This window comes from Halichoerus grypus, chromosome 2 (assembly GCF_964656455.1).
Source record: "Halichoerus grypus chromosome 2, mHalGry1.hap1.1, whole genome shotgun sequence".
Classification (NCBI taxonomy): Eukaryota; Metazoa; Chordata; class Mammalia; order Carnivora; family Phocidae; genus Halichoerus; species Halichoerus grypus.
The window spans coordinates 189,381,653-189,406,826 of record NC_135713.1 but is presented as its reverse complement, the minus strand read 5'-3'; the positions used below and the strand labels follow the sequence as shown (position 1 = coordinate 189,406,826).

Here is a 25,174-nt window from a genome sequence, read left to right as displayed (position 1 = left end):
CGGAGCGGGTCACAACCCTGCCACCTTTGGCAGGTGTGGGGACAGCTGTGCCCAGCAGAGGCTGGGTAGATTTGGTATTCCTTCAACTAGGACGAGGCAAACCCTGTGGGATGCCAGGCTCGGTGCCATGTGGTTGGAGAGCCTAGGGTCTGGTCGGGCAGGACGCATGGGCAGAATGGCACAGGGGCTCTGGCCAAGGAGCCGAGGGGAGCGAGGAAACAGATCCTAAGCCCACAGCAGTGGGGCCCTTAAGCCTCCATGATCAGCCTAGGAGTATGCCCACGACCTCACTGGGAGAAAGGAGGCGCTTCCCAGGCTGAAGGCAGAGATGGGTCAGCGTGTCCCGAAGCGGCAGATGGTCCCGTGAGGGCGTGGCTGCGGTCAGTAGTGGGGGGCTCTCAGTGCCAAGCTCAGAGCTCAGACTTCGTCTCCGAAACATATCTCTAGACATCTCTAGAGGGTTGCGGCCCAGCCCAGGATGCCAGACAAATTACATGGACAGGCACTTGGGAAAACTGCAGGGCAAGGGGTTCTCACCTTTGGCTGCACATCAGGATCACCTGGACAGAATTTAAAATCTCATTGTCCAGGCGGCACCCCAGCCCCGTCCCGTCAGAACCCCTGGGGAGGGGCCCAGCGATCAGAAGCTTTCAGAGCTGCCCCTGGGAGTCCAGTGAGCCGCCACGGTCGAGGACCCTGAGGCAGGCCTGTCCCTCACGTCAGCCAGGTCTGGGCTGAACTGTCCCCTCCTGAGAGAGGCTTTTCCTGGCCACTCATCCTCCCTGACCTCATGTGGTTATCTACTTAGTGACCATGACCATCGCCCCTAGATTGCAAGCTCCATAACGGCCCCTCAGGACTTTTGTTCAGTGCTGGATCCCCTGGGCGAAGAATGGAGGGCCTGGCTTGTGGCTGATGTCCAACAGATGTTTACTCCACGAGTTTCCTAATTCCCTACTCTGTGGTCGGCACAAAGGGAGGCATCTCCCTACATCGTCCCTTAATTTCCCCAATAACCACATGACGCAGATACCATTGGGCCCATTTTACAGATCAGAGAGGTGAAGCCACTTGCCCAAGGTCTGACGACTCCAGTGCCTGGTGTCTGTCCCGGGGCCCCACACTGCCTCCCAGCTCAGGCCATTGAGCAGCCCTGGGGCCGGACAGAGGGCCTGAGGGGCCTGGGACATGTTGACGCAGCCCATCCCAGGGGCGTTCTTGGAACCTCTCGGCTGGTTTTGAAAGGCCTCCTTCATGGCCAGCGAGGGCCTTGTGCTTCCGCCCACACGCCAATTAGAGAGGAGGACTCCTTGATGTGGTCGGCACTTCTCCGTGGCCAGCAAGGTAGACCAGGGCCACCCCACCATCTCCCTCCCTCCTGCTCGGGGTGACTCTGAGATCTCAGGGTCATTTTCAGCCTCTCCCTGCCTCCATCCTTCTGGATCCAGCTTCTAATACTGAGGAAGGGGAAGGGCCCCAGGGTCCAGTGGGGTGGGCCAGGGTGAGAGGATTCTGTTGAACAGACTAACTAAATAAGAGCATCAGGAAATGAAGGGTGGGTCAAGAAAATGCAAAGATCTTAATTTCTTCAGGGTTGATCCTGGCTGGTAGTCAGGGCCTTTCCCGGCCTGCTCTGAATGCAGCTCTTTAAGTAAGAGGGAAGGTAGCCAAGGTCCTGGTGAGGACCCCCGGGCCCTCAGCCTTTCCCTTCCCTCCCATGGGGCAGCATGGGGAAGTCCCCCCAGCAGGCTGACTGCCTTCTTGATTGCTGCTATTGAAGCTAATATTCTGGGGAGGGGGCCACCCTGCTGTAGGCACCCCAGTTCCCAGATTCCTCTCCTCCAGCTCCGGCCTCTCCTATAGAACCCAGGCAGCTTTGCCAAGCCAGGTGAGGAGGTTGAAATAATTTCCGTTGCGTTGGCAACAAACACAAGCTGGATACAGCTTTGGACTGGGAAAGAGTGGGGACAGGCTGTCAGCCTTGCGAGGTAATGGGCAGGAAGGGAGGGGTTTGGTCTGGACATGGGGATGGGCACCGTGGGCGGGAGGGGGGATCGTGGGTGACATTTTGGGGGCCCCACCCAGGCCCGTGTGCCTGGCTTCTCTTCTTGCCCCATGGGTTTCTAACGCCCAGCTGTGAGGAAGTTCTTTCTGCAGTCTGATCACAGTCCCTCCTGCTGTAACAATGTCATCCTTCACGGGACCATGGCTCTTCGCAGCTTGCAGGGGTTGGTCTGTATGTTGTCTTAGTTAATCTCCTCAGCTGTCAGCCTTGGGTTAGGGAGTTATTATCAGTTATTGTCATCGTTATCCCCATTTCACAGACAGGGAGACTGAGGTGTGGAGCAAAGGGGCGTGTTCCCAGGCTCGGGATAGTAAGTGGCAGAGTTGTAATCAGTGCAGGTCTGCCGGGTCTCAAGTTACTTGGGTTCCCCTGAGGCCCTCCAAACAATGCTCCCATCCCCCAGACAACGCTCACCCCCTCCCCCAACTCCTCCCCCTGCCATCTCACCGCAACTCAGAAGCAGCCCAGACCGGGAGAAGTCATTCTGTCCATCCCCCTGCCTCTAGCCCGGTGCAGTGGAGCCTCCACGTGGCCAGGATCTGGAGCTCATCTGGCCACGGTCCAAGAGAGGGTGATGGTGGCAGTCGGGGGAGTTAAGGGTGTCAGCTGTCACTGCTACTTTTTGAGCAAAGACTTTTAGAGTTTAATGTGATAATCTCATTCTGATTACTGCAAACTGAGGACCTCTTGCTCGTCCAGGAATCCATCACCCGCCTCACACGAGGAGCAGGGAGGCTCCGCTGGGCCCTCCTGCCTCCCCACCCCCCATCCTCCTGCATGCTGAGGTGGACTGAGCCTTTTGGTTTGGTTTTAGAGGAAAGAAGATGGTTCTAGATCATGGGAGGGTTGATTTGGGCCTCCCTACCTTGAGACCTGGACAAGTGGACCCCGATCCTTCCCTTTTACATCTGAGAAGTTAGTGTTCTAGGAAGGTTGGGAAGAGCTGCTGGTGAGTCTGGGTGGGAGGCCGGTCAGAGAATCAGCCCAGCCAGGGACACAGGACATCATCACAGCAGCCCCCACCCCATTTTGCTGGCTGGGAAACCAAGGCCTGTTGCTGTTGCCTCCACATCATGCCTGCCCAGAAGTGAACCAATTAACACCGTGTCTGGTTCTGTGCTCCCAGCGCCTGTCTCATTATTTGGGGATTTATGTCTCGGTCACCGTGAAGGACGACTGTCCCGGTTTCCACTGGGGGGAGCCTGGCCAGCCCTGGAGCTCAGCAGGGCAGGGGGTGGTGCCATCCTGCTTGGGGCAGGATGGGGATTTAATTTCAGGGGGATTTGCAACCAGTGGGGAGCCGCCCTGGGCACATGGTGGCTCTGGGCTATTTTGGGAGGCAAAAGGCTGGCCCCGTTGGGGGAGGGATCATGGCGGACTTGTTCAAGTCTTTAGTGAGTTTGCCCTTTCAGCAACGGAACAGAAAGGAGCTGTAATGGACGGGACAGGCCCACCTGAGGTTGGGACTTCTCTCACCCTCCTGGAACCCAGGGGCCTGGAACCACTCTGCGTACCCCAGCCCCAGTGGGGCCATGAGCAGACTAGAAGCAGCCGGCTGGGCAGGGGTCTACAGCTCCTTACCTGAGCCCCTTCACTGTAGGCTTTGCTTCAGCCGGGGCTCTTGGTATTATTACTATGAATGATTAGTATAACCATCTCATAATTTTGTGGTAGAAATTATATTTACTGAGCACTCAGGGAAGGCCCCATGGGGCTGGGAAGAGGGCTCAGCCTGAAGGCAGACACAACCAGGCTCCTGTCCTGCACAGGCCGGTTCCAAGCTGGTACCATGGGCTACATAAGTCCCGTCCCCCTTTTAAGCCCCAGTGCCCTGTCTCTCAAGCGGGGACCCGAACACCTCATTAAGGATGCCCATATTATTAATTGGATGCATATGATGTCGGGCACTCTGCAGGGATGATCTCACATTACCCTGGGCTTCGTTGTTATGTATTCATGGCCCCGTTCTAAAGATAATGAAACTGAAGCTCAGAGAGGGAAAGTCACTTGCCTCAGCCCACACAGCCAGAGTAAGGGACCCAACCCATTTCTTTTTTTTTTTTTTTTTTAAAGATTTTTATTTATTCATTTGTGAGAGAGACGGAGAGAGAACAAGCAGAGGGAGAGGCAGAGGGAGAGGGAGAAGCAGGCTCCCTGCTGAGCAAGGAGCCCGATGCGGGACTCGATCCCAGGACCCTGGGATCATGACCTGAGCCGAAGGCAGACGCTTAACCATCTGAGCCACCCGGGCGCCCCCAACCCATTTCTGCCTCTCACAATGAGAGTCAGTTCGTTCCTCAAATCCAGCAACATGGGTTGGTTCTCTTTGGAGTGCCAGGCACTGTTCTAGGGCTGGGGATTCCTCACAGACAAGGCCGAGGAAGAGGAAATAATGGGATGAGACTGGGCTGCCATGAGAACTGAGTGGCCCAACTAGAGACTAGGTGGCTTTATTTGGACTAAGGGTCATTTTCTGGCGGGGGGCGGGGGGAGGCAATAACCTGGGGCCTGAAGCCCTCCTCCGACAGTGGTAGGTGGGTGAGGGAGCACGAGCACCACCGCCCTGCCCATCCAGCTCCCATTATTATGAAGAAGCTTTCCGTGTTTCCTTCCTCCTCACCCCACCATTAGGGGAAAAGAGTCCCCAGGCATTGTGAGATAAAGCCTTTAGAAGCACCAGGACTTGGAGCAAAGACAGCCTAGGGCTTGGAGTCAACCAGATGGATTTCCACTCCACCTCTTTCTAGCTTGTGTGACCTGGGGCAGTTGAACTAACCTCTCAGAGCCTCCCTTTCCTTATTTTTGAGCGGAATACTGACCTTTGAGGACTATGGGAGGATAGAGGTGTGGGAAGAGTACAGGATACAGAAGGCCCACAGTTAATGACAGTGTTTTGTCTGTGTGCGGGGTTGGAGTTCAGTCATGTGTTCTTCCTAGGTAGCTAGGTGAAGCCACGTCCCTGCCGTGGTACTAAGCTGGTACCTGTGGTCCCGCTGAATGATTTCAACAGGCTGTGGGCAGAATGGGAGCTCCAGCAAGCCGAAACCTAGGTCTGGTGCTCACAGTTCAAGAAACTGCTCTCTTGGCGACTAAATGGGGAGGCTGAGCTTGCCAGCGTATCTCGGGAAAATAGCCCCGGGGGGTTTCATGGACCCCACCCCCCCACCCCCGCCCAGTTCTGTATAGAGCTGACTAAAGAGTGCAGAAAAGTTAAGGGGTGGACAGCATTCTTAGAAAACAGGGTTGAGGATGGGGGGCAGTGATTCTCTCCCTTGTTCTGTTTTAAGGAGGACATTGAAAGCCTAAATCAGTTTAGAGGGATGTGACTAGGATAATAAAACCCCTGGGAACACATTTTTATTAATTGCTTAGTTCGGCTCAGTTGGTCACCACATAAGGTCCTGGGCAGAAGGGAGTGAATAAAGGCCTAGAACTACCCCCACTTAGTGCAGAGGGGTGGCTGGGGCAGGATTTGGGGAAGACATTTCAATACGATGTGGAAAGTACAGTGTTAGGGACCAATGCAAAGTGTCCTGGGAGCACGTAGGAGGGGCTTCCTGGAGGAGGTGGCCATGTCAGGGGAAGAGGGGTTGAGGGAAATGGGTCTCTTGAGCTGGGAGAAGGGACCCCTTAGGAAGAAGCTGCCAGCCATGTTCAGCTGACTGTGGAAGGTGGTATGCGTTTCTTCCGCTCGACCAAGGAGCGGATCTAGGACCCATGCAGGAACATTATAGGAAAGCAGCTTTCACGCCCCCATACAGATAAGATTTCTGTCACTGAGAACCACCCAACGATGGAATATTCTGTCTTGTGAGGCAGGGAGCTCCCTGTGGCATGTGCAAGCAAGCAGAGGCCAGAGGGTAACTTGTCAGGGACAAGTTACAAAAGGGACAGGATGACCTCTAAGACCCCTTCCAAGTCTGAGCAACTGTGACCCTCCACGGCCAGACACAGGATGCGGACTGTGCCGGGGACAGGTGTGACTGGATCAGGTTAGAGGCCGGACGGTGAGGCGTACGTGTGCGGTGACTATCAGCCCCACCCTGGGCTTTTTTATAGTAACCGCTTTATTAAGATATAATTCGCGGAGCATACAATTCGCCTCGCTGAAGTGTGCAATGTAATATGGATTTACTTTTAGAGTGGGGAGGAACTCATGCATTGCTTCAACAACTGTTTATCGAGCATCTGTTAGCTACACATCAAGCTTTGGGCTGGTGCTTTAGACACTTGGGAGGTAAAGGCCGTGCCCTCTGGAGGAGACAGGTAAGTGTCCAAGCAGAAGAAGGACATCGTGGGGGATGTGCCAGGAGGGAAATAGCCCGGGGCTGGAACAAAGAATAATGGGTGGGGACAATGGGGCCTGGAGAGGGGACATTGGAGCTGAGGCCTGAGCCACAAGGAAACAAGCCTGTGAAGGTTAGGGGAGGGTTCCAGGCCGAGGGAACAGCAGTGGCAAAAGGCCTCAAGACAGGAGTGAGTTGATGGGTGTGAGGACAGGGAAGAAGTTCTGCTCAACTGAGGGGCAGCCAGGTGCCCTGCCCCAGTGGGCGAGGCCTGGCCAGGGCTCCCCAAGGTGGGACTTCCTCTTTACAGGGCCCGGTAAACACAGTGCCCTGAGCACAATGGGGGTAAGCTGTATTGACGCATCTTCTTGGGATACAAGAGCCATTTCTACCCCCTTTCTTTGAGACTCACTTTCTTACCCTGTTACTGCCTCTCCGTTAACAGAAAGATGGCAGAGCACTCTCAGGAGGTCATGCCTCCAGCCCCTGCCTCCTGCCCACCCCTGCTTGGCTTCATGCCCCTGCACTGTGCCGCCCCTCTGGGCCAGACACCATGCACTGATGCCCTGGGAGAAATCAGGAAAGATCCCCAGCCACACACACGGGTGAAGTTTCCCCCGCTGGCTGTCTCCCCTGACCTCCGGAAAGGGATCCTAGGAGCAGTCTGGAGTCTCCCGCTTGGTGCTCACTTCGTGTGTGACTGGGGGCCAGTGACAATCTTTCAGTTTCCTGGTCTGTAAAATGGGGATCACACCAGTTCAGGCAGAGTGGTTATGAGGGTTGAAGGCCATCCCTCCTGCCACCCAGTAGGTGCTCCCTGAATGTCAGTTTCCTCCTTTTCTCCCAGCTTCCCCCCAAAAGAGGGGCAATTTGCAGGGGGTGGGGAGATCACAGAAGAGCCCTGGGAGGTGGCCACTTTGGGACTCCCTTCCCTGAGCTCTAGGGCCCCTCGGACGCCAAGGGGCATTCATGCCTGGCCGGCCAGGGATAAGGATACTCACCAATGGGCCCAGCCCTTCTGCAGGGAGCACCCCTGGGTCTCTCCTCGCCTGTCCTCTTGGGGAGCCCCGCCGCGCAGCTCCTTTCCGGGGTCTCGCCTGCGCTCCACTCCCAGCGGCGCGGCTCCTGGCACCTGCTCTGCGCTGGCCGGCCGGGGGCGGGCTCGGGAGACTGGCGGCTGCCCCGGGACTCGCCGGCCTGGGACTCACCCCGCCACGCACCTCCAGGAGCCGGGAATCCGGATCGCCCCGGGGGGCCGTGGGGAGCCGGATGCGGCCCCGCTCGGGTCGCCAGCGCCCTTCAGGTAGGCGGCAGCGCTGGCCGCGGGACCGCACTCCTGGCTCCCCATCCCGGACAGAGCTCCGCTGGGGCTGAGCGCCCGAGGGGCCCGCGCGCCGGAGCTGGGGGTGTGGGTGGCTCTGTAGGGCTGCGGGCAGCCGGACAGCCGCAAGGACCCCGCCCCACCTTGTGGGGTGGGGGAGGTGGGCAGGCAAGAACCGCAACTTAGCCAAACGCCCGAGGTTGGGAGGGGAGACAACAAGAGTGATGGCAAGGACTTCCAGTTCCCCCTAGGGGAAGGGAGGCTGGAAGGGCAGAGAAGGTGAGACCCCCCTCCCCCCCCCGAAGAGGGGACCATTCTCTGGAGATAGGGAGCTGGACCAAATAACTCACTTTCTTTTCCTAAGGAGTTTAGAGAATCCCAAAATCAATCCACCCCTATCAGCCCCTGGGATAAAATAGAATGGAAGGAGTAGGGGAGGGGAGATCTCCTGTTGTCTTTTTGGGGGTGCAAAGAGCATACTCGCCACCCCCCTCCATTTCCAGGATTCCCAGTCATTGGAGGCCTTCCTGTCCGCCCTTCCCCCTTCAAGCCCATAGCCTCATCTTTGGCAAAGGGCATAGGTGGGGCGCTCCTGGGCTGCCTTCCACCCACAACTCTCAAACAGTCTGGGGACTCCCACCCCTCCTCCCTCTGGCTCCCCGGACTCATGCCCCAGCCCTAGCTTGGAAGTGTTGGTGGTGGAGCCCTCATGGGCAGGGGATGGGGTTTGGGGAGCTACTGCTCAGCCTGTGGGGAGCTGGGCTGGGCAAGCAAGCCATGGATGAGGAGGCCAGGGCACCAAGATCCTGGTCCTGATGCTAAGAGGGGTGGAGGTAAGGGGATCTCCTGCACAACAATCAGGTTTCCCAGGCCTGGCCTGGCAGCAGAGGCTAGAAAAGGGGGTGCTGAGGCTAGTACTCCCTTCCTAACCGCCCCTCCCCATCACCATCTTAGAGGCAGCTTCTCTGTGTGGTCACTGTGGTTAGATAGCAAGAAGGACTTCCTTCCTGAGGGTGGCTTGAGGCTCTTTTGAGGGAGATCACTGCCCAGGAGAGACAGCCCCTATCTTTGGGGTGTCAGGATGGCAGGAGGCCCTCTGGGACACCCAGCCGATAGGGGTGAGGACAGAGCACACTGGAGGAGGGGAAGTAGTGGGGGACGGTGACCTCATCTCTGGACCATGGCTCTCCCTCACCTCCCATGCCCTCTCTCCCTTCCTTGGAGCTGAGTTTAGGCTTTCAGCACCTCTCAGCCAGTTTACTCCTGAAATCCCCAGCACCCAGCATCCCCAGGGGAAGGTGATGGGCTGCCTCTGTCACTACTTTGGATGGGAAGACAGACATGGCTGCTTTGGCTTGCCCAGTGGAAACCCCCCCCCCCCCGGCCCCCGACACCTGGAGCCTCCTGCCCTGGCAAAGTGGGGAGGTGTGGGCGGGGGTTGGCATGGCTGGCCCTACTCAGGCCATCCTACTCCTCTAGTGGGGGGTCTCTGGCTCCTGTGGGGAGTCTGGGGTGTGACCTGGGTGTGACTCCAGCTCTCTGAGCCCACAGAATGGTGGGGATAGATGCCACCCTGTGGTGGCCAAGCACTGAAGTGGCTAATTCCCCCTTCCTCACCCTGGAAAGGTGTCAGCCTTGGGAGAGGGGAGGTGGCAGGAGAGACCAATATGCTCAGTGGTGGCTCCTCAGGGGCACTGAGCTGGCAGCCAGGCCCAGGAGGGCTCACACTCTGCTAGGACAAGAACAAACAAGGCCTCTCTTCTTCCAGACACTTCTCTCCGCAGCTGGGTTGGTGGGGAGGGGCAGGACCCCCAGCTCCTGCTGGTGATCCTGTGAATGAGTGGGATGGGGGCTGCTGGGGCATGCACCCCCTCCGCCTGCATCACAGGATGGGAGAGGACTGGCCCTACTCACCTGCCTCTCTTTTAGACTCTGAGCCTCAGTTTCCTCATCTCTAATGCCTCCAGGGTTGCTGTGAGGGTCAATGGAGGTGCAGTTTGCACAGTGCCCAGAGTGCAAGGGGCACCCACCATGGGCAGTTCTTTCTCCAAACCCCCCCGCCTTTCTCTGGTGGCTGCGACAGACCAATAGGACCTGGTCTTCCCCTCACCCCCACCTTAGAGGCAGCTGCTGGGAGTGGTGGTGGCACCACTGCCTGCCAAGGACCTAAGAGATTAGCCCAGCCCAACCCCCCTCTCTTTAAAGAAGGAAAACTGAAGCCCAGAGGGACAGGGACTAGCCCAAGGTTGGCCAGCCAGCCGGGCTCCCTTCTCAGAGGCAGGGCCTAGGACCTGGCTGGGGAAGGTGGGAGGGTAGATGTTGGCAGGCATGGGGGAAAATACCAGAGTGTAATTGGGCTCATTAAGGATTTAGTGAGGGAGCCCTTCATGCCCTGCCCAAGGCTGGGGACAGGCCTAGACCCTTCACTCCCATTAACCCTCTGGCAAAAGCGGCTCTTTCCTGAGGACCCCTTCCCAGCCTGCAGCTGAAACAGCTCCCCGCTCTGCACTGTTCGGCTTCCAAGGCCCCTTTCCAGCCAGCGCTCTTGGGACAGGCAGGCGGAGGGCTCCACCCCACTGCAGTGCCCGAGGCCCCACGGAGACCCAAGCCCTGAAGTCCATTCATCACTCAGCAGTGGTGGTGGAGGTGGAGCCCTGGGGCCCTGCCTGGGTGCTCCCTCCATCCCCCACCCCCTCCAGCTCCCTATGGGTGGACACACAGACAGACAGACAGGCAGGAACCCTGGCCTCCATCAGCTCTCCAGCTCCGGTGTGAGCCTGCCTTTACATGGGTGGCTCCCTCCACCGTCCAAGGCCGGCTCCCTGCTGCAGCCTTGGCTTTCTCTCAGGGAAGGTGGGAGCAAGAGGGCTTTGTCTGTGCAAATCACAGACAGACAGACACCTGGGTACGTGCATGCTCTTTTGCTCTGCTTTCACTTGGTCATTTCCAGAACTCAGTTCAGGTTCAGTTCTCCCCCTTTCTTCACATCCCTCCCTCCCAGCCTCTCTGGCTCCGGCCCCTTCCTGCCTGGCACTCCAGCTGTTAGGGGCTGGGCAACCCCAAGTCCTCCCAGGAGTCCTTCCCAGAATCTGAAAACCCCCCTCCCCACCCAGAAGTTCAAAAGAGGACTTGGCAGACTTTAAGGAGAGGGGGGATAGGGCAGTGGTTAAGGACTTGGGCTCCAGGGTCAGACAAGTGTAGGTTCCCTGTCTGGCTATGAAACTTCTCAATGCCTGTTCTCTAATCTATGAAGTGGGATAATAGGTTAATAATAGTGCCCACCTCATGGGGTGTTATGAAGTTTAAAAGAGATCCTATGTGCAAAGCACCTGACACATAGGAAGGTCTCAATAAATGGGGTTGCAATTCTGAAGAGGTGGCCTGGCTAGCTGGGTAAAGAGGGAGGCAAGGAAGCTTCTAGAAACAGCTCTTCCCTGTCTTCCCATGTACTTTGAAGCAAGTCCACTCACCCCTTCTGGGACTCAATTTCCTCTTCTGTTAAAGAGAACATGTGAGCCAGGTCCTGTCCAAGTGTAGGTCCAGCGAGGGTGAGTCATGCTGCCGCTTTATAGGCAAGGGGTGCTGGCCTGCTGATGCTCACAGCAGGGGTGCCCTCAAAAGTGTCCACCCATCCACATTTTCTGCCTGGGAGTCATAGCTTAGCTGGAGCAGTGTGGCTCCTGAGGGGACAGCTGGGGAGGCTGGGTCAGGCCGGGCAGGTTGCAGCAGCCTGGCAGCCTGGCCAGGGGAGCACAATTAGCCCCGGAATCCAGGCAGGCCCTGTGAGCCCAGAGGCTGTATATCACACAGGTTTAATCAGCCCCACGGCAGATATTTGTCGGCTCTCTTGGGCCGTGTCCTCAGCCCGCCTGTCATAAATTGCACTGAGATTTCAAAATCCCCCGTCCCCTCGCTGGCGGGGCAGGCAGCTCTCCTAGGCCTGGCCAGGAAAACCTCATTCCCCTGAAGACTCTTCCCCACTGGCAAGCTGGAGCTCCCCTAAAACACTTGCATGCGGTACTTTCTTCCGGTTCCTTCCTCCTGCTGAGACGGTGTGCAGGCCAGAACATAACTCTGATGACCTCTCCCTCGAGGTGAAAGAGTGCAGAATGTAGGTGGGGACTCAGTGCAGCCTAGGAGGGGGTCGGCCGCAATGTGAGGGGAGTAACCTCCCAGGGTGCCCTCTGTGGGCAGGACTGTGCCCTGGACCCCAGACACAGTGCCCGGGAGGTTGGCGTGGCTCGGGCTAGGGACGGCAGGAGTGTGGGGGAGTGGGGTCCTCCCCTCCAGGAGGGGTATGGAGTTGAGCCCCTTCGCTTCCCGCTAGGTGTTCGCGGCGCCACCTGGAGCCTGTCACTGGTACTGCACCCTCGCTGCTCCACCTGGCTTCCAGGACGGCTGCCCCTCAAACCGCCAGACACCGTCGAAAGCCCACGGGTCAGAACTTCCATGTAGCAGTTTCCTAGGGCCACGGCAACAAAGTACCACCAACCGGGTGGCCTACACAACAGAAATGTATTGCCTCACAGTCCTGGAAGCTAGAGGTCCGAAATCAAGGTGTCATCAGGGTCGGTTTCTTCTGAGGGCTGTGAGGAAGTTACATGTCCCTGAGCTCGGGAATTCTCTGTCCCCACGAGGGAGGAGGGAGGCTCAGGCCGGGCCCTCAGGGAGGCCCCCCCCCCCCATGGGCAGTCCAGGCAGAGAGCACGCACACAGATCCAGGAAGTGAAAAGGAACACAGTTCAGTGTGAGGAAGGGAGTTGGCAAGCCCAGAAGAGAGCAGGTTAGAGCTGAGGAGTCAGGCAGGAAGGTTCCAGAGAAGTGAGTCGGAACAGGAAGATGGTGTGTGGCAGATGAGGGGCCTGGAGGGGTGGCGCAGGCGTGTGTGCGTGTGCGTGTGTGTGCATGTGCGAGAGAGAGAGAGAGAGAGAGAGAGAGAGAGAGGGAGAGAGAGGGAAGAGGCTGTGTTCAGCCGACGCAGGCAGCAGGGCCCAGGTCGTTACTGAAAATACCAACTGTTGCCACGGCCTGGGTGGCCAACACAGCAAGGGACATCTGGAGCCACGTGGGTCAGGGGTGGGGATGGCTTCACACACTGTCAATGTTTGTGAATGTCACCCGGCGGGCACTGGGCACAGGGAGGTAGGGTTTCTGCAGTCACCCCTCTGGCCAGCGGCCGCAGCAAGCGCCACATGCCTGCCTGTCACAGGACTGTCAGCGCCTGCTGCGAGGCTGAGCATGGGGCCCTGGCTTCCCCCAGCGCGACTCCCCTAACCTCACTGCTGCCTCCCCCTCCCTGCTCCCCCGGGCCCCAAGGTCCAACTCTTCCTCTCTGAGCTTTGCTCTGTGGCCGAGTCCCAGGTGTCGGCCTCTTGGGGTGCGGACATTTGTGACACTCTTCCAGACATCCCTGTATTTTAATGCTGCTTTGTTTGAAATGGACCCCGTCACGCTCCCTTTGCCGCCCTTGGGTTGCGGATGTCCAAAAGCTGGGGATTTTCATCTGGGACACAGGTGTCTCAGGGTCTTGAACCCCTCTTGCTCCTTCTATGTGTTCACAGTACTCAGCCTGTTTACTTGTCTCCCTCTCTCTCTGCTCAGGTATGAAGCGGCCACTGAGCCCCTCCCCCCCGGGTGAGAAGGAGCCCCCCATATCTGGAGCTACGGAGTGCCCCCCTCGGCCCCCAGAACTGCCTAAGCCCAAGCGCGAAAGAAAGCGGCCGTCCTACACGCTCTGTGACGTCTGCAACATCCAGCTGAACTCGGCAGCCCAGGCCCAGGTGCACTGCGGGGGGCGCGCCCACCAGCGGCGGCTAAGGCAGCTCAGCTTGGGGAAGACCCCTGCCGGGCCAGGTCAGTGTGGAGGGGCACTGCTCCCACAGGCTCCGTCTATGCCCCATGAGAGGCTCTGGGTCTGTGGCCTCTCTCTGGGGGGTGTTGGGTCTGCCGTGCCCTCAATGGGGTCTCAGGGTCGGAAGTCCCCCTGATACATCTGGACAACTGTCCGTGGGGTCTCTCAGGATCTGAGGGTCTTTAGGACTGAGGACTTCTCTTGAAGTCTTTTTGGGGTGTGGGAGCTCTCCCTGTGGGGTCTCTTGGGGCTAGGACCCCTAAGCAGCATTTCTCCAGCCTGGAGCCCCCTGGCAGGGATAGCCTTTCTGACAAGGGGTAGCCTGGGCTCCTGCTCTAGCCTCTGAAGGCTGGGATCAGCAAGGTGCACGGCACTCCAGCTGAGGGACAGACAGGGGAAGCCCCTCTTCCTTTGGCGGCCGGACTCCTGGCCAGGATTTCTGCCTCTCCCTGGCTGGGGTGACTTTGCAGAGGTTTGGCTGTGAGCACTAAAGGGGCCGCTGGCTACAAGACAGATTTCTGGGGGAAATGGGTGAATGCATTCATGAGGGTGATTCCAGCTGACAGGCACACAGGGGCCATGGGGAAAACTGCGTTTCCCTCACTGTGCTGGGGCCTAGAGACAAATCCCCATCTTACTCCTCACCGTCCTGCTCCAAGATGGAGTCTGGCTTTTGGTCTGAGGCAGACACAAAAAGAGCAGATGAGTGTTGTGGGTGCCATGTGTGGGTACGAAGGGAGAAAGGGTGATTATACCTGGGGACACCAGGAAAGGCCTCTTGGAGGAAGGGGGGACACACTGAGCTTTGGAACAGGGGCGTGGGAAGAAGGGACATTGCAGGCAGAGGTCACTGCGTAAGCAAAGGCAGGGGATGGTCTGATGGCTGGTATCAACTCAGCTCTACCTGAGCTTGGGGCTGGACTCCAAGGGTGTGACTCTGAGTAAGAGTGTATCTGACTATATGGATATTTCTGGAGTGTGTGTGTATGTCTGTGTTTCAAAAGCCACTCATTCTTTCATTAGCTATTTATAGAAACCAACTATGCAAGCTGCTGTTTGGATGATTCGTATTTTTACTTTTTTCCAGCTTTATTGAGATATTATTGACATGTGTCAGTTTAAGGTGGACAATGTGATGACTTGGTACACCTATGTATTGCAAAACGATTACCACCATAAAGTTAGTTAACACCTCCATCCCCTCACATAATTATGATTGTGTGCGTTTCGATAACATTTAACATCTCCCAACTTAAGTGTGTAATACGGCATTGTTAATTATAGTCGCCACGCTGTGCATTCGATCCCCACATCTTATTTATCTGATAGCTGGGAGTTTGTACCCTTTGGCCAACATCTCCCCATTGCCCCCACCCACCAGCCCCTGACCACCACCACTGTAATCTCTATTTCTATGAGACTGACTTTTTTGATTCTTTTTTTTAAGATTTTATTTATTTATGTGAGAGAGAGACAGAGATAGCAAAAGAGAGCACGAGCGGGGAGGAGAGGGAGAAGCAGGCTCCCCACTGAGCAGGGAGCCCGATGCGGGGCTCCATCCCAGGACCCTGGGATCATGACCTGAGCCGAAGGTAGCTGCTTAATAGACTGAGCCACCCAGGCGCCCCAAGACTGACTTTTTTAGATTCTGCCTATAACTGAGAACACACAGTATTTGTCGAGGAATTCATATTTTTCAAAGGTGGCATACCGGCCTGTCAAGAAAGAGCTGTCTGAAGACACATGCAGACAGGTTTGTCCAAGATAATAACAGGTTCCAAAGAGCTGGGCAGATGGTGCTTGGAGAAGTCAGAGGCAGAAGGGAATTGACAGAAGTCAGGGAAAGCTTCAGAGAAGCGCCGTTGACGTTGGACCTCGGAGACAGAAAGGGAATCCTGGGCAGAGAAAGGGCTAGAGCGAATGCTGTGCGGTCTGAGGCCCATGGCTTTCAGGGAGCAGCGGGTGTGTGGTGGGTGTGGCAGACGGGGAGCAGGAACCCCCCGGGAGGGCCTCACAGCCAGGCTGGGGGTTCAGCCTCTGTCCCGAAGGTGATGGGTGTCACTGAAGGGCTCTGAGCGGGCGTCGTTAGTGTTTTTAGATGTCTCTGGCAAGGGGGAAGGGTAAGACTTGGGGGTACCCGAGAAGAAGGAGGACAGAGATTCTGGGGTCTTTTCTGTAGCAGAAGCAACAGGACTCGGTGACGGAGGGATGTGGAGAGGGAGGTGCCCAGGATGACTCCAGCTAAGGTGACGCTGTGCCGGGCAGTGCCATCATCAGAAGGGGGGTACTGATGGGGAAGCAGGGCTGGAGGGCAGTAGCGGGTAGATGGCAGTCCCTGGGGTACAAGCCTCCCTCTCTCCCTGCCCGCCCACCATGCTCCCCTGGAGAGAGCACATGGCGTGCATGCGAGGAGAGAGGGCTGTAGCACCAGGTGTGGCCAGAGACAGACGCTCAAGGGGATGGGGACCCCTTCGCTGGGCTTCCCTCTTCCCACAGTCCTCATCCCCAGAGTTCTGGGTAGGTTTGTGGGGACACCAGGAGACGTGATGCCCTCCCCCCTCCAGATTATGAAATGGGAAGAGAGTCACTGTCCCTCCAGTCGTCCGTCTGTGCTGGCCCGTGCCAGGATTCTGCACGGAGGGGTTCTCGGTGCCTGCCCTCGGTTACGCATCCGGAGGGGGAGGAAGCAATGGGGCCAGACCTTTCTAACCGCCCTGCTGAGGGAGGGAGCAGCACTGTGGGAGCAGGGGAGGGTGATAGCCGTGCCTAGGGCAGGGATGAAGGGTCCTCAGATTTCTGGGAACCCTGGAATTTGGGGGCCCCAGCTAAGAACCTGTTCTCCATTGGCCTCATTATTTCCTAGCCTACTCCAGGCCACTCCACCCACTCCCATGCATTTCTCCTGTCTCCTTGGCTCTCTGAGGGCTGAGGATGATAGCAACTGCCCTTGGGTGAGGACTGGGGGTGAGAGGCCCTCAGCCATGCCGAAGGCCTCTCCCAGCCCTTGGTGGGGACTGGGTCAGAGCAGAGAGCCCTTAGGGTGCAGCTGACTGGGGGCAGCCTTGGCCTCTGAACGAAAGAGTCACACATAAACCTTCAAGAGGCTTAAGGCAAAGTATAGGAGTCTTTAACACATGGCTCTGTTGCTAGACATGTGAGGTCCCAGGCCCGTGGCAGCTAGGAGGCCCACTCATTTGCTGGGAGGGTGCTGAAGGTGTGGGGGTTGGAAGGCCACTCTGGGAGGCCTCCTGGAGCTGTCACTTTGATTAGGGGTCTGTGGGGCTGGCGGCCTGCACAGTGACAGGCCGTCACAGGCAGTGAGGCGGGGACCCTCTCCTGCTCATGTCCCTGAGGCCATCCATGGGAGGGGGAGGCTGGGACTCTTCCCTCTCTGAGCCTCCTTGCCAATGCTTGGGTCAGAGGCCTCCTCACTGAGCCACACCTAAGTGAGCCTGGAACACTTGGGAGGAGACACAGGATGGGGAAATGGCAGGTACCCCAGACTTCCCTGATTCCCTCCCCCCAGGTACTTCCCCAACTTCCCCTGCCCACCCTCCGCCCCATCTGTATCCTACACAGCAGGCCCTTTCATTCTGCAGGAATGTGTCTTGAGCCATCTTTCCCCACCCCCTTTTCCCTTCCTCCCACAGGGTGGGGTGTGTGGGCACCAGGTACCTCCGCCCCAATAAGGCTGAACTCAGTAACCCTACTGACCACCACACATGTGCACACGCACGCACATGCACACCCTAAACAATTTAGGTGGTTTTTGAACATCTACAGAAAGGTTTGCTGGCTCAACCCTCTCAGCCCCAGCCTCTACTGTGGATGCTGGGCCAGCACAGGGCCCGGGGAACACGGATGCATCTACTTAGGACCTGCACTGTTTGGGGAGCACGTCCACATGCAGCAAGGCATTCCCTCCTCACCCGGCCACAGGCCAGGAGTAGATGGCGGCACTCAGTTCTCACTTTACAGTGGGATGTTGGAGCTCAGAGAGTTTAAGCAACACACCCAAAGCCACAAAGCTGGGTTCGGATCCCAGCGTGTCTGACTCGCCTGCACTAGCCCCGTTGCTGCTCAGGAGAGCAGCGTATATGAAGAGACATAGGACCTGGATGTTTTAGGAATGGGGAGGAGGGATGGCCAGAGAAGGCTGACTGGCTCCCAGATGACTTCACAGTGCTCAGAACCCACGGCCTCTCCTCTGCCTTGTGCCTTGGTATCCTCCACTGAAAGATGGGGAGATGCCAGCCATCCCCCACTTGGCCTCACCTGGCTGGGGAGGGAAGGGGAACCTCCCAAAGCCAATCCCTCCCTTCTCCTTTCTCTTGGCAGGGCTGACCCAGCCATACAATTCACCGGCCCACCCCCCGCCCCCCACCCACCATCAGCGGTGCAACATGACACCGGAGCAGAGAGAAGGGGATTTTGGAAATGACTTAAGTTCTGAACGGGCCAGGGGGGCCTTGGGTGGGGAGTGCAGAGTAGACACTAAGGGGGACAGGAAGACAGATGAACTCAGACGATAATGGATTTCAGGGCAAAGATGTGCCTTTCGGGGTGGCCAGGGATCAGAGTGGCGGGTGGAGGCTGTCGCCCACCCTGCACCCTCAGACCTCCCCTAGCTCCTGTTCTAATCAGACCCTCCATCTCCCCTCTGAGTCTTTGACTGCACAAGCCTCTTGCTGCGTTCTGAGCCCGAGATCAAAGACCTTGAGCTCAGGTCACGCCTGAGTCACCGGCTTGATGAGCTCCTCACCCCCCACTCCCCGCAGATGGATTAATTTCAGTCCCATCAGGAAGCCCTGGAAACCCTCCAGCCTGTCCCCCCTATCGCTTCCATATCTCCCTGGGCTGCTGATTCCTCCTCAGTGCCCCCCAATCCATCCCGAGGCCTTTGGGTGCATGTTTTGGAGACACTGGGCTCCCCCAAGGCCACTGGTAAGTTCTTCTTGCAGTCTAACCAGCTCCTCCTGCTGCTGTTCTCCTTAAGTGGCAGGTGATGGAAGTGCCCCTCGCTCTCCCTGGACGGCCATCACGTCCCCCTCCCCCAGGTGTGAACCTGACCATCAGACCCTTCCCCCTACCAGAGACCACCAGGAAATGCAAGGTTGTCTGGGTGGAGAATTAGGGGGCTTAGCTCAGATCCCTGCCCTCAAGAAGACAAAGATTCCGTCTGTGTCTGGGTGGGTTAATTAGCCCTGGGCTTGAGTTTCCTTCCTCTCCCCAAACGAGCAACTCCTTCCCCCTAGAGCCTCTTCCTAACAAACCTGTTTTCAGAAGCTGCTGCTGCCAACCCCTCCGCAGACCCTTTGCCGGCTGTACTGGCTGCCCCAGAGATTACAGGTTATTGTCTGGTGGAGACAGGATGCTGAGGGGGTGGGCGGCTAGCGCTGGGCCTGGGCTTGGAATGCCAGACTGGATCCAGCTGTGGGTTGGCTGCCTCCTCTCCCCCATTCCACCCCTCCCAGCCACCAGGTGCTCAGGTGAGTAGAGAGCTGGCTCTTAGTGGGGAAGAGGAGGGGGAGGAAGGAGCAAATGGAGGAGAGCTGAGCCTGGGGGGTAGGGAAGGGTCTGGAGCAGGGGAGAAGTGTCAGAAGTTCTAGCAGATAAAATGAACACCCCCCCACCCCACCTGGCATTGCCTGGGTAGTAGGTCCAGGTCCAGGTACTGGACTAAGAAGGGCAAGCCCCTGGGGCTCCCTTCCCCCACCACCATGGCCAGTGCTCTGGGATGAAGTGGTCACACCTCTCTGGGCCTCAGTTTCCCCTTCAGCAGAGGGAGGTAAATGTAAAGGGATGGTGGGCCAGAGGATGAGCAAGGCTGGACAGGAGAATGGGGGCTCCCGCAGCAGCAAGCCCTGAGGCAGGGCTTCAAGTTCAGCAAGAACTTTCTGGCAGGCTAAGAAGTGGTTGGCAGCACCTCCTTCCTGGAGGTCTCTATAGGCAGGGTCAACTCTGCGCTTAAGTACGAGAGGCACTAGACAGGGACTCTCGGGAGGAGGGGGATGGAGGCCGCCCCCTGTCCCTAGTCCCCACAGTTGCCCCATTCTCCACCCTTGGGGCAGGAAGTGCTCTGTGCTTTCCACCCTGGTTGGGATGGGAGAAACTAGGGAACAGGCAGCTGCTTCCAGACAAGGGGAGAAAGGGCCCTACAACCGGTGCTTTCTGGCAGGAGCAGGAGTCCCTCCCTCTGCCCTCCCCTCCTGTCCCTCACATCCCCACCCCTTCCCTCTGTCACTCCCTGGCTGGTTTCATTTGCTCCTCAGACGGGCTCAGCGGTGCCTCCAAAGGCGGAGAATGCTCTTGGGTGAGTGCTGGGGAGGCCAGAGCGTGGGGAGGGGGCTCAGACCAGGGTGGGTGTCTCCTCTCCCCGCCCTATCCTTTTCCTGCCATTTTTGGCCCCCAAAAGTTGTCTGTGGAGAGATTCTGGTAGCCATTTGACTCTTGGTACCTTTTCCCAGGTCCAGGGCTGGGCAGGGGAGCCCCCACTGTGGCTGGGAACAAAGGTAGGGGTGGGGGTGGAGGGCAGGACTGGTCAGGAAACTGGAGGTGCACCCAGCAGGAGGGAGGTGGGCTACACTTTGGGGCAGATGCACGTTTGAGGAGCCTGTGCCAGAGATTCCTTGTATCAAATCATACCTTCAACTGCCTCTGAGGGGCTGCCAGGAGCCTCCAAAGGAGGGTGTGTGTGGGGGGGTGGGGCCGGGGGACTGTTTAAGAGGGAGTCATTACTTCAGCAGAGAGAGAAGTGAACAGAGGGAGACAGGCAGAAATCTGGGTGGCTCCTCCAGCCACTGCCCTGGGGTCCATACTAATGCCCCCCACCTTTATCCATGGTCTCCTGGCTCACCTCTCCACACAGGGGTTACCTGGCACTCTTTGAGGGAGACAGCCATTACCTTTTCAGAGGTATTTTTGGGAACCCCTTCCACAAGGGCAAGGGCTGGTGGCTGGAGGGCTGTCTCAGAGTTCTTCTTGTGGCTGGTCTTGGGGGTCTTCCTCCAGCTCGGGGAGGAGGGCTCTGGAGAACGTGGGAGCATTCTGGCCATGGTGGGAATCCTAAGCCGACCGGGGAGTGAGCACACAGATCTTGGATCAACCCCCCAGTCCCTGCCTTTGGCTCTCTCTCCCTCCGAGATTCCCATTTTCTTCAGAGTTTGGTTTCTTCTGGGATAGGACGGGCAGCTTTACTATTTGAGATGTGTGTGTGTGTGTGTGTGTGTGTGTGTGTGTGTACACGTGCACCTCAGGGAGGGCCCTCCCATCTGCCCCTATGACGTGTGGTGGGGCAAGAGACAGAGACTCTGGGTCTGGCTACATGAGCTTGTGTGTATATCTGATGCATTTAATTTTGTAAGAGAGCGTGTGTGCACGCACTGATCTCTGGGTAACTGCATGTGTATATAGATCTTTGTGTCTATGCCTCTTTTTGTGATGGTGTGTGCTGTGGTTTCAAATCATCTGTATATGCCTTACTAGGGGCCTGGGGGGTCCTCATGTGTCTGTCTGTCCCTCTGGGTGTATACGATCTGAATGTGTCTTTGTTGATCTTGCCTGTCTGTGTGTACGTGCATTGTGTACGTGCATGCTTGTGCGTGGCCTCTGGGCCGGCCTTTGCCCCCAGCCGGCATGGGCGTCTGTCCATTTCTGCACGGGTACCACCTCTGCATACGCACACATCAGTGTGCCTAGATGGCCTCATCACGAGGAGAGGTGTGAGTGTGTGCCTTGGGGTTTGTGACTTGCCATCTGTGGGCGCCTGTGGATTGCAGGGTGTATGTCCCTGTGCTCTTCTGTGTATCTTTCCAAGTGACGGCAAAACAGCTGGATGAGGTTTGCCCAGATCCTCTCCCTTGGCTGGCAGCCAGAGTGATGTTAATTCATAAGACACCCGCTTTGTGCCCCTGCCCCAGCCTCAGTTGGACCCCGGAGGGTGGCCTCTTTTCTGCCACTCTGTCTAGTTTGTGTTTGACCAGAGCAACAACCTGCCCTCTTAAGGCAGCCGTCCAATGAGCTGTAGGTCCCAGCTGTGGACCCCCGGCCAGGGTTGAGAAGGGAGGGACTTAGCCAGGGTGTTCTGCTGCAAAATGCCATCACAGAAGGACCTCCCCCCCCATATACCTGACCCTTTCATGGGTGCCAGGCTGTGTGGTACCCTCCTGGGGCAGGTTTTGGGTCTGCGGTGTCTCCCTTCATTTGAGTGTACCCACAAGCCAGGCGGTCATGTGTGTGTGCATGTGCCATGACTCATGCATCATCCCAGCAGCTGGGGGGGCCAGGGTTCACGGTGAATGTCAGCGGCAGATGGTGGGTGGCACAGAGCAGTGCGGTGTGAAGGGTGCTGGGGGAGTTCCCAGAAGCCACCGGAGAGGTCCCGACCTCAAATCAACGTGTGCCCTAGGCCTTGTGTGGGAGAAAAGTGTACCCAATTGGGGCGGGGGGGGGGGGGGGTGCGGCTGGAAGGCATTTCTGGATGACTGTGTTGATGGGAAGGGGAGACTAAATCACCGAGTGCCGCAGCACCCCCTCTTCAAACGGCCTCCACACCTAGCTCCTTTGTTCCTCAGACCCATCCCTGCCTTGCCCTTTCCTCCTCACCCAGCTGTAATTCCCACTTCACAGATGGAGGAAGCTGAGGCTCATAGGTAAGTGTCTAGCCCAAGGCCTCAGAGTTCAATGTCACTGGAGCCCCACTGCAGGCCTCTGGACTCCAGGTCTGGGAGGGATGGCCGCCACAGTTCCACATTCCTCCACCTTCTCCTCCCCTCACCTGGGAACCCACACAGGGAACCCCTCTCCTGAGGTTCCCCACTAGGCCAGAAGGTCCAACTCCCCAGTCTCACTGCAGAGCCTTCCAGCAGCAGGCCCCGCCCCCCCCCATACTTCCACTCCGCCTTGACCTTTGTGAACCTGCACTGCACTTTCAATTCCCCATGGTTGCTGAGCCAGGCCCACTGCCTGGGATGCCCTTCCCCTGCTAAAACTTTACTTATCCTGCAGTGAAACCTAATAGACTCTCCCCGCAGACCGTCGGCTTCCCCCCTGCTCCCCTGTGATCTCACAGCGTTTCGCCGGTGCCTCCCTAGCGCTCTACCTGTTTGGCTCTCACCTGGGAGCTCTCACCTGGGAGCTGCTCTAGAACTGGTGGGTGCCCGTGATGAATGAATGACCCTGTCCCTCCCGCTGGCGGGACACCCTTCCGGCGGTCTCACCTCCGTCGCCCCCGCTGCCTGCCGAGTGCGCGCGCAGGGGGGACGGCCGCGCCAGGTGAGCCCCAGGGCGCGCCGCCCTGCCCGCCGCCCTGCCCGCCGCCCCGGCCCTCGCCGGCTGCTGGCGCCTCTTCGCCCCGGTTACCGCTAGTGGCTGCTGTCGCTCAGTTGGGCCCAAGGAGACCGCGGCCAGAGCGTCCACCGCGCAAGATGGTGGCTCCTGAGTCTCCGTGAGTGTGTGCGGCGGGCGCGGTGCCCGGGTCGGGCGGGGCGCCCCCTCCCGGAGCTTCCGGCCGGGTGAGGGGGGCGGGCAACCGGTGGGAGCCCTGCGGGCGGGGCAGCAGCGCGGGGGGAGGCGGGGGCCTCCGGGACCTTCGAGGGCTCCCCCACCACGCGCCCCCCAGAGGAAGTTCCCCAGCCCTCCGTGTCCTGGTCTGGGGCGAGCAGGGAGCTCCCACCTCGCCCGTCCTCCGACCCGGAGCATGGATCCCCCTAGGGGCTCCCGAAGGGAAAGGGCCCAAAGGGGCCTGGGGAGGAGGCTGGGGACTGCCACCTGGGGCCACATAAGCTCTGTGTTTGAGGCTGACCTGCCAGGGTGGAGTGGGGACCAGAGACCAATACACAGTCATCCCAGGAGCCCCACAAGTTGTGGCGCCTCACGTCTAGGTGGCCAGGGTGCAGAGAGGTGTGGGGGACCTGGGCCTGACAGGTGCGCCACCCTGGTCAGCCTTGGTCACATAGTCACATTTTATTTACAGCCCACCCCGTCCGGCCTGGTTCCCTCAGGTTGAGGTGACTTTGGCTGGGTTGTTTTAGAGTAGCGCTGTCCGATAGAACTTTCTGGGGTGAAGTCAGTGGTCTCTGTCTGGGCCATTTCATACAGTAGCCGGTGGCTATCAAGAACTTGAAATGTGGCTAGCGAGACTGAGGAATTCTACAATGTTTTTCTAATTCTGATTAATTATAAACAGCCACATGTGGTTACTAGCTACCATATCTGACAGTGCAGTTTCAGAATCCATCTTCCCATGCATCCTCCCTACCTACTCTTTTGTTCTTTGATCAAAAACATCCTAGGTCACATAGTAATTTTATCCCTCTGCAGAATGGGGCAGGAATGCCAGTTCTAGGTATATGGAGAGGAGCTGACAAACTTCCAAAGGGTACCACCTTGGAATTGCACCTCCTCCACATTCTAAGATCCTTTGGGTGGTGAGCTAAACGGGGTCACAGAATCATGGGATCTTGGGAGGAAAGGCGGTCAAAGGCAGCTGTTTTAGCCACCCAACAGGTGCCCAAGACAGCACTCATTGTTCTCTCTGCTTGAAAGCTGGTGGTTCCTTATTCATTCACTCCCCAAATTTTGTGGAGCACCCGCTGGGTGCCAGGCAGCATTCCCTTCTGTTCAGATGTGAACAAGTTAGTTACCTTTCTGCCCTCAGGAAGCTTGCATTCTTGAGAGAGAGGAAGAAGAAGAAGAAGGAGAGAGAGAGCGTGCCAAGCAATAGAAATGCAGAGAAAATACGCAAATTTGCAAACCGTGAGGAGTACAATGAGGGAACAAACAGGAAATAGTGACAGAAAAGAAAAGGACCTCCTGGGAAGGGAAAAAGAAGTCTCCTTGGAAGAGGGGACCAAAGGGGAAGTGAAATAGGCAAAGTGTTGAGAGGAGGTGGAGACATTCTGGAAGAGGGCACAGCATGTGCAAAGGCCCTGGGGACAGGAACCTGGCACTCTGGAGGAACTGAGGAAAGGCTGATGTAGCAGGAAGGGGAGAGAGGCACAAGTGGCCACCAGAGAGGTCAGCAGTGCCAGACCTCGAAAGGGACCCTGCCACTGGCCTCAGACAACAAGAAATCACAGAGGGGTTTTAAGCAGTATGTTTTCAAAAGCCCCCTCCAGCTGTTATTGGTCCAGATGGCTCAGAGAAGGGTAAGAGTGGAAGCCCAGAGTGCCATCAGGAAGTGACTGCCGTAGTCCAGGCAAGAGATGCAGGTGCCCTGGACAAGGCTGGTAGCAGCGGCATGGAGAGACAAGACAGGTTACAGGCAGATTGTGGAGGGTGAACCAACAGCACCTGTGGATAGACCAGCTCCAGGATATGGAAGAGAGCAGGGGCTGGAGGGGCAGCTTTCTGGCCAGAGCACCTGGGTAGGAGAGGAGGCATTTCCTGAGATGGGGATGACTGGGAGAGGAGCATATCTGTAGGGACAGATCGACAGTTCCATCTAGACAAGCCAGGAAAGTGGTTGGATGGAGAGGTGTGGCACCCAGAGGAGTGGCTCCGGCTGGAGTGGTTTATTTCAGGGTGACCAGCAGACATGGTTCTGAGCTTTCTGGACAGTTTTAGGTTAGGAAGAGGAGGAAGAGATGACATCAGAGGCGGAGGGGTGCTGATGGGGGAAAGGAAAGCTGGGAGACATAGGGTCTAGGAAG

At 57.6% G+C, this 25,174-nt stretch overlaps 1 protein-coding gene across 5 annotated transcripts in view; it reads left to right on the top strand.

The window, feature by feature from the left end:
- The first annotated feature begins 13,275 nt into the window (after nt 1-13,275).
- LOC118520916 (uncharacterized protein C17orf113) overlaps nt 13,276-25,174 on the top strand; it is a 27,741-nt gene continuing 15,842 nt past the window's right edge. For 4 of the 5 annotated variants that reach the window (XM_036069169.2, XM_036069167.2, XM_078065738.1 and 1 more), the window contains exon 1: nt 13,276-13,525. In XM_036069169.2, the coding sequence (XP_035925062.2) occupies nt 13,276-13,525 (250 nt within the window). Of the gene's footprint in view, nt 13,526-22,900; nt 22,969-25,174 lie in introns of those variants that run through there. The other variant, XM_036069163.2, reaches the window with a different exon arrangement.